Here is a 7,964-nt window from a genome sequence, read left to right on the forward strand (position 1 = left end):
GCAAAAGCTGGTTCTTGGGAGCAAAAAACCCCCTTCCTCTTTTAATGTAAAAAGCATAAATATACTTGAAGTTCGTAACAGGTATACAAGAGCCCTGTGACTTCAACTTTTATGGGGAGGGGTGTGAGTACTGAAGAATATTGACTGCACCATGGACTGCCAGAGGAATAGACAAAGCTGTCTTAGAAGAAGTACGCCCAGAATGCTCCTTGGAAATGAGGATGGAGCCACGTTGTCTCATGTTCTGTGGACACGTTATTGGGGGGAACAGTCCCTGGAGAAGCATCATGCTTGGCCAGCGAAAAAGAGGAAGATCCCCAATGAGATGGATTGACAAGATGGCTGCCACAATGGGCTCAAACGTTGCAATGACTGTGAGGGTGGGGCAGGACGGGGCAGCGTGTTGTTCATTTCTACACGGGGCCACTGTGAGTCTGAGCTGACTGGGTGGCACCTAACAACATGATTTGAAAAGAAAAATTTTTTTGGAAAGGCTTCTTGGAGGACAAGAATGAAAAACTGGTTGAGGAACTGTTTCAGGGCGGGAGGAATATATCTGCGTCTAGTGAGACAAACGGAGCCCTGCTGGTGCAACGGTTAAGTGCTCAGTTGCTAACCAAAAGGTGATCTACTTTCATAAGGATAGCCTTGGAAACCCCGTCCGGGAGTTCTACTCTGTCACTGTCACATGGGGCCACCATGAGTTGGAATTGACAGCAACAGTAAGCTGAGCGTTCCCACTGGGAAGAATGTATCCAGAACTTTCGACAACACAGGTCAGTTTCTTCCAGATTACAGCTTTGCAGTCCACTCTTGATTTAAAATGAGAGGATGTCCTGTGTCCCCTCCTAACTTGGTCTGGGGTCCCAGCTGAGGGTGTGCAGTGTGGGGTTTGCCCTGGGAGGCTTGTTGGGGGTCAGGGAGATGCCATTCTAGAAGGTTACAGTTTTCACCAGCATGGGGACTACATCTACATCTGGGCTGCAGCTGGTACAGGTGAAATGCTGGCTATTGGACAATCCTACACTGCCAGGGGGCTCTCCCTGGTCCCCCAGGTGGCCGTGTTTGTTCGAGGAGGGTGGATAACTCCCAGCTCCTAACACACTTGATGGAGGATGAACGTCGATCCTGCTGAAAGAGTAAGGGTTCAGGAGGGAAAAACACCCCATGCGCCCGTGTCTGAAGTTTCTGAGTGGTGCGCTGAACAGTTAAATGGTAAGTGGGGACAGCTGTGGAGTGAAGGCGCCCTCCTGAGAGCACCTCTGCTTCCTGTGGCCTCTTCCTCCTTGTGGTTTAGCAAGGAACACAGCCTCTGGTGAAGTGGACTGGGAGTGCATTGCACTTTGGGTCTGGCAGGGTTTTGAACTGGCTCATTCCGGTTCGAGCCCTGCTGAGAACTTGCATTTCCACCCCAGACAGACTGAATCAGAACCGCTATTTTAATAAGACCCCCGGGTGACACTGCTGTATGCATAGTACAGACATAGAAACGTATACATAAAAGTATGTACTATACACATTTAAAAAAAATCACTGCCATTGAGTCAGATCCGACTCATAGAGACCCCTCCATGGGTTCCTGAGGTGGTATCACTACGGAAGTAGACTGCCCAGTCTTCCTTCCGAGGAGTGGCTGGTGGGTTTGAACTGTAAGCCTTCTGGTTAGCAGTCAAATGTCTTAGGCACTAATCCACCAGAGCTCCCAATATACCTAATATTATGTATACGTAAGACTTACCTAAGGAGCTCTAACCTCTGACTGCTAACCAGAAGGTTGGTGGTTCAAACCCACCAGCCACTCCACGGAAAGAAGACTGAGCAATCTACTTACGTAAAGATTTACTGCCTTGGAAACCCAACATGGGTCGCTATGAGCCGGAATTGACTCAATGGCAGTGGTTTTTTTTGAAAGAATCACCTGGGGATCCTGTTAAAATGAAGATTCCGATTCACTGTGCCCGGGATGGAGAGGCAGACTCCCAGCAGAGGGTCAGACGAGAGTGAACCAGTTTAGAGGCCTCGCTCTGGCTCCCTTCCACCCAGCTCTGGCGGCCTGGGAAGAGCTCTGAAGTCTTGATGCCTCCCATGTTAAATCACACACTGCTCTCACAGTAGAGGCAGAAAAGGCTGGCTAACAGGAGACATAAAGGGCTCGCTAATGGAGCGCCTTCTGGTTAGTTTAGAGACAAAGCTCCAGGGAGCCCCATGTGCCTGCTCTAGTCTAGTGGGTGTGTGCCACACACAGAGATGTGGGCACTGCTCCCTGTGGGTGCAAATGGTTAAGGTGCTTGGCTGCTAACCCAAAGGCTGGAAGCTCACCCAGGGGTGCACTGGAAGAAAGGCCTGGCAATCTACTCCTGAGAAATCAGCCATTGGGTGCCATTTAAGCCGACACACATGGGGTTGCCGTGGGCCGGACCCAGCTGGACAGCAAATGAGAGCCAATTAAATCAGAGATGATTGACAGCTACGTTTGGGGAGGCTGTGCCCACCTGTAAGCACATGTCCCTAAGAAAGCAGAACAGAGACAGCAGTATTGCATTTTACAGAGAAGGAGAGAAACACCATATGTCAGGCACTGAGTCTTTTCAGATAACCTTTTATTTTTCATTGTCAATGATTACCTTTTGAGCATACAATAGGGACATCATGATTATAATGAATAAAAAAATATAGATGATAGGATAAAAATACTAGGTTATACAAAGTTAGTTTTTGAAATCATTGTTCAACAGGTTCAGGACTTTGGAGTGTTTACATTCCCAGCAGTTAAAACATTAAGAACACATATGAGAATCGTACGCGACACCTCTTTCAATAAAAGGAAGGTCCACACAGATTAAAACATGTCCCAAAAACCATCATATATACAAACTCCTGTACAGAACGAAGACGGAAAGAATCCACCCAATCAAAACCATCCCTCGTGCAGACAAATTCTGTTTGAACCAAGAAAGAAAACGTATCTTCCTATTTCTGTTTTCCATCTGATCCAATATCTTTAATGGTGTTGCCACTCCATAAATTAGTAACTGTTGAGTAGCTAAAGGAATATCCTATTTTAAATTATATCCCAAGAAACCAGGAACTTCCTGACAGGGTTGACCTTGTTGCCTGCTACAGGATGAAGATACACGCGACCAGGAGAAGGTCAAAGGACCAGCTGCAACAAGGGGGTGGGTGAGCCATCCTGTGACAGAGCATGGCTTTGGGCCGACAGCACAGAGGAGGGTTCCTGCACTCCGTCACCATCCAGCTTCTCCAGGACGATGTGAGAACCTCCCGACTTGGCTCAACCCAGCTCTGTGGGGCTCCTTGCTCATGTAACTCATTTGGCACACACAGAAGGGGCTTCTGGGCAAGACTCCGGCTCTTCCAAGACCGACGCTCTCAGGGGCCCCTGACTTTGACACACACACACCCCCATCCCAGCTCCAGGCCAGCCCTGCTCTGTGTCGCTAAAGGCTGCTCACTTGATGGTTAGGAATGAACTCCTGTGAGGAAAATGGTGGCTCTGAATGTTAGGCATGGCAGGTCCAGGGAGGTCAACATCAGATGCAGGAGACGACGCAGAGGGAGAGGGCAGACAGGCATTCTTGCTGTATCACTGCACGATCCCAGAGTCCACTGAGGTCTGCTTGCGAGTCGTCTTTGGGGGCGGAGGCGGAGGGGTTTTGCTGGGCAGTGGAGGCGGCAGATGCTAGAAAACATGAACATGAAGAAGATACCTGTTACTGACGCTCAGACCAAGAAGGACATGGCTCTCTGGGAGAGGCCTAGCACTGTTTTGTACTCCCTCTGGACCTAAGTGACCCAGGATGCATTCCGTGTGACTCAGGCCTGCAGTATGAGTGTGCTCAGCACAGCACTGCGTTCCTGGTAGCAATGGCTCTCTGGCACCTCTGTTCAACCACTTTTCACAGAAGTCTGCCCAGCCCCCCAAAGTATAACCGCTTGCTTTGCATGCTGTCTTAAATCAATATGTCATTGATGCCCAGATTCTATAGCAGAATCTGATCAAAAGGGGGAAAGTGTGGAACAGGACTCCAAATCCTCCTGGAATCCAGATTTCCTGGAGTCACTGAGGCTAGATAAACTCCCAAAACTATTGCCCTGAGATATACTCTTTAAATCAAAAGTACTCCCTGAATTCTTATTGAAGCCAAACAGTAGTTTAGCTTAATTAGTACAGAACATCTGCCTTGAGCAATCTGCCCTTTTGAACCATATATGGGATCAAATGGACAACAGGAACTCAGAAGGTTAGATCAGAGGCTCGGGGGAGTGAGTTTATGTTAATGAGAGAGGAACAATTTGTAAAAGGAAGGTCAGAATAGGTACACAGTTTGAAAAATGTAATCAGTGACCCTGAATTATGCACGTAGAAATTGTTGTCACTGATCCATAAATGCTCATAAGTAGATGAACAGATAAACAAAATGTGGTCTGTCCATATAATGGAATATTACTTGGCTATAAAAAGGAATGAAGTATTGATACATGCTGTAACATGACATGACACACATGTATACCGAGTCAAAGAAGCCAACACCAAAGAACAAATACTGCATGATTCCACTGACAAGACGTTTCCAGAACAGGTAATAGAGACAGAAAGCTGAAGGGTGGGTGCCAGCAGCTGGAGGAGGGGAGGGATAGGGAATGCCTGCTTAGGGGGCAGGGTGTTTTCTTCCAGTGTTGGAAATGTATGGAACTAGAGGTGGTGGCTGAATGTGCTAATTATCAGTGAATTGTCCACTTCAGTTAAATGGTGAGTTTCATGTTCTATGAATTTCACCTCAGCCAAAACAAAGACACCATTGACCTAGTGGTCTCTGGAAACGGGCTGGTTTCAGAATCAGACAGTTTATTGGTGGACAAGCAAGTGCGATCTCAGCCAAGGTCAACAGCAGAAGTCACTTTCACTAGATCCAAAGCACTGAAATTAGAAATAACCCACAAGTAACAGTCCCAAATACCGAAAGTCATGAAGCAAAACAGTGCAAAGCCCAGAAGAGCTGAGACCAAAATGAAAGATGGACAAAGTCACGGCAGGGTTGGTCAGGAACGGGAAAGGTGAAGAGACAATCATTACACACACGCGCGCACACACACACACAAACACACACACGACCAGGAACAAAACACTGGGAAAGGTGAAGAGACAATCATTACATGCACGCGCGCACACACACACAACCAGGAACAAAATGCTGGGAAAGGTGAAGAAACAATCATTACATGCACGTGCGCACACACACGCACACACAACCAGGAACAAAACACCAGAAAGAAGCCACAAACTTCAGATGTAGCGACAGGGTTTCAAACTGGTAAAAGAATTCTCTCTACAGCTTGATATGAATATGTATGAAAAACCAGATAAAACAGATACTCTTCTAGGGAAATATAAATGATAATGTTGTTGTTGTTATGTGCCCTCAAGTCGGACCCGACTCATAGCAACCCCTCCTTGGGTTTCTGAGGCAGTATCACTCACTACGGAAGTAGATTGCCCAACCTTCCTTCCAAGGAGTGGCTGGAGGGTTTGAACCGCCAGCCTTCTGGTTAGCAGTCAAGTGCCTTAGGCACTACACTACCAGAGCTCCTATAAATTATAATAGTGGACCAAAAAAAAAAAAGAGAGAGAAAAGAGCAAATACACCTGGTAGAGCAGGACCCAGAGCCACCCAGGCAACGTGACATTGTGCCAGCGGCGGTTCCTCAGTGTGGATCCGTGGGCCCAGAGGATGCTCCAGACAGTTGGGGGCACCAAGTCTTGTGAGAAGGTCTCCCAGGGGTGAGGTGTGAGGCCCGCCCTTACCCCTTAAACTGGAACAGACACATCCGAGGGGGCGGGGTAGGAGGGGTGGCGTCAAAGGAGGCTCCAGGGGCAATTATCCTGGGTGGAGGGGCTTGGGGGTGGGCAGGCATGACAACCTTGAGTGTGCACACCTTGAGTGTGCACGCCCTGAGTTAGGGAGACCATGGAACGGTCAAAAGGTAATTGGAAAACTAGATTTGGAACTTGGTAGTGATACTGCCTCGGAAACCCAAGGAGGGGTCGCTATGAGTCGGGTTTGACTCGACGGCACATAACAACAGCAACAACAAGGGAAGCTAAGGATGGGAAGAAAACATGGGGCCCTCTGGCCAGTAGAGGTGGGAGTCACCGCTGGGGGTGAGAGAAGGGGTCCTGGCTGGCAGGAAGCAGTATGGTGGTGAGGCTCTCGCAAGGGGCAAGAGGTGACGGAGAAGCAGGGCCTGACCAGTGCCCATGTGGTGTCATGTGAGGATCCTGACATTTCTTAAGCAATATTTAAAAGTTCCCCTTAATTTACAATGATTTCTTCCCAATTCAGTTCACACCAAGAAAATTCTACGAGCCTGAATTAGTTCACCAAGAACAAACAAGCCCTACTGAGGGCCTGCTGTGTGCAGGGCCGCATTCTCTCAGAAGGTGTTCTAATCCCCCTTCATCTGGGGAAACTGAGGCCTAGGAGGGTGGGTGACCTGTTCAAGGTCACACAGGTGGTGGGAGCAGAGCCAGGGCTCCAGCTGGCTCACTGACGTTTCCGCAGCAGATCCCAGACCTCCATGAGGAGGGCCAGCTCGATCCCCCGCCGTGCACCCCCGCACAGCCTGCCCGTCTGTCCTGTGTGTTGTCAGGACCCTGAGCAGGTTTCAGCGGAGTTTCCAGACAGGAAAGACTGTGAAGAAAGGCGTGGGGACCTGCGTCTGAGGATCAGCCAGCGAGACCCCTCCCAACCATGCGGCTGTGCTGATCCAGGCAGCATTGGCTACATCGTGACAGGGTGGCCATGAGCGGGGCCGACTGGACAGCATCTAAGAACAAGTCTGCCCCCCGCAGGGCCCCTTCTGCCGTGCACGCCCCGCCCCGCACTGGCCAGCTGCACCCACGGGGAGTGCGTACAGGCAGACCTCGTTACATTGCGTGTCACATGCTCACGCTTTGCACAGATCGCGTTTGTTTACAGATTGAGGGTGTGTGGCAATCCCACGCCGGCAAGTCTGCGGGTACCACTGCCCAGCAGCACATGCTCTCCGAGTGCCCCCGTGTCACATTCTCATCATTCTCCAACACTTCAAACTTTTACGTCATGCCATTGCACACTTAGGAACTCCGGTGGTGCAGTGGTTAAGGGATTTGGCTGCTAACCACAATGTCGGTGGTTCGAAGCCATCAGCCCCTCCATGGGAGAATGATAAGGCAGTCTGCTTCTGTAAAGATTTACAGCTTCGGAAACCCAGTGGGGGTCGCTATGACTCGGAGTTGACTGGATGGCAGTGAGTTTGTTTTTGGTTTTGGTTACTGCACACATAATTGACTGCAGTATAGTGTAAACCTAACTTTCATATACACTGGGAAACCCCCAAATGCATGTGACTTGCTTTATTATGGCAGGCGGAACTGAACCGCCACCATCTCTGAGGTGCACCTGTGTTCCCTGAGTGCAGGAACCCAGATGCCCATGTGGCAGCAAGTCTCCACAAGGCATCAGCCTTGTTTGGCTACTTACTTCAAAAGACATGTCTTGAAAAAATGGGAATACTGTGTGCTTTGGGGAAGAAGTGGGGCCCAGGGGTCTCTACTAGGAGGAGATTTTTCACTCTAGCCCTTGGTCCCATTTGAGGGTATATATTTTAAATGTGCATGCCTTCCTGTTCTCATTTTGAAACTATCTTGTTAGTAGAAAATATTTTCATGGTACTACAGTGATGACTCGTTATTCAGGAAAAACCAGGAAACCAGGAGGCTTGGCTATGCCCTCTGTGGTGGTTCACCCAAGCATCCGACCAGATGGGATTGGGTTTTACTAAAGATTTTTTTAAAAAAGATATGAAATGGTATATCTATATATCTATATATCTATATCTATATATCTGTTGTTGTTGTTATGTGCCGTTGAGTCGGACCTGACTCATAGTGACCCCTCCTTGGG

The 7,964-nt window shown here is 48.8% G+C and overlaps 1 protein-coding gene across 1 annotated transcript in view; it reads right to left on the reverse strand.

The window, feature by feature from the left end:
- Positions 1-3,604: 3,604 nt before the first annotated feature.
- The window catches only part of DOCK1 (dedicator of cytokinesis 1), a 542,405-nt gene continuing 538,045 nt past the window's right edge, over positions 3,605-7,964 (reverse strand). Inside the window, exon 52 of the mRNA XM_042780404.1 lies at positions 3,605-3,700. Within this exon, the coding sequence (XP_042636338.1) occupies positions 3,605-3,700 (96 nt within the window). The remainder of the gene's footprint in view (positions 3,701-7,964) is intronic.

This window comes from Orycteropus afer, unplaced genomic scaffold (assembly GCF_000298275.1).
Source record: "Orycteropus afer afer isolate SDZICR_OR568_19922 unplaced genomic scaffold, OryAfe1.0 scaffold00038, whole genome shotgun sequence".
Classification (NCBI taxonomy): domain Eukaryota; kingdom Metazoa; phylum Chordata; class Mammalia; order Tubulidentata; family Orycteropodidae; genus Orycteropus; species Orycteropus afer.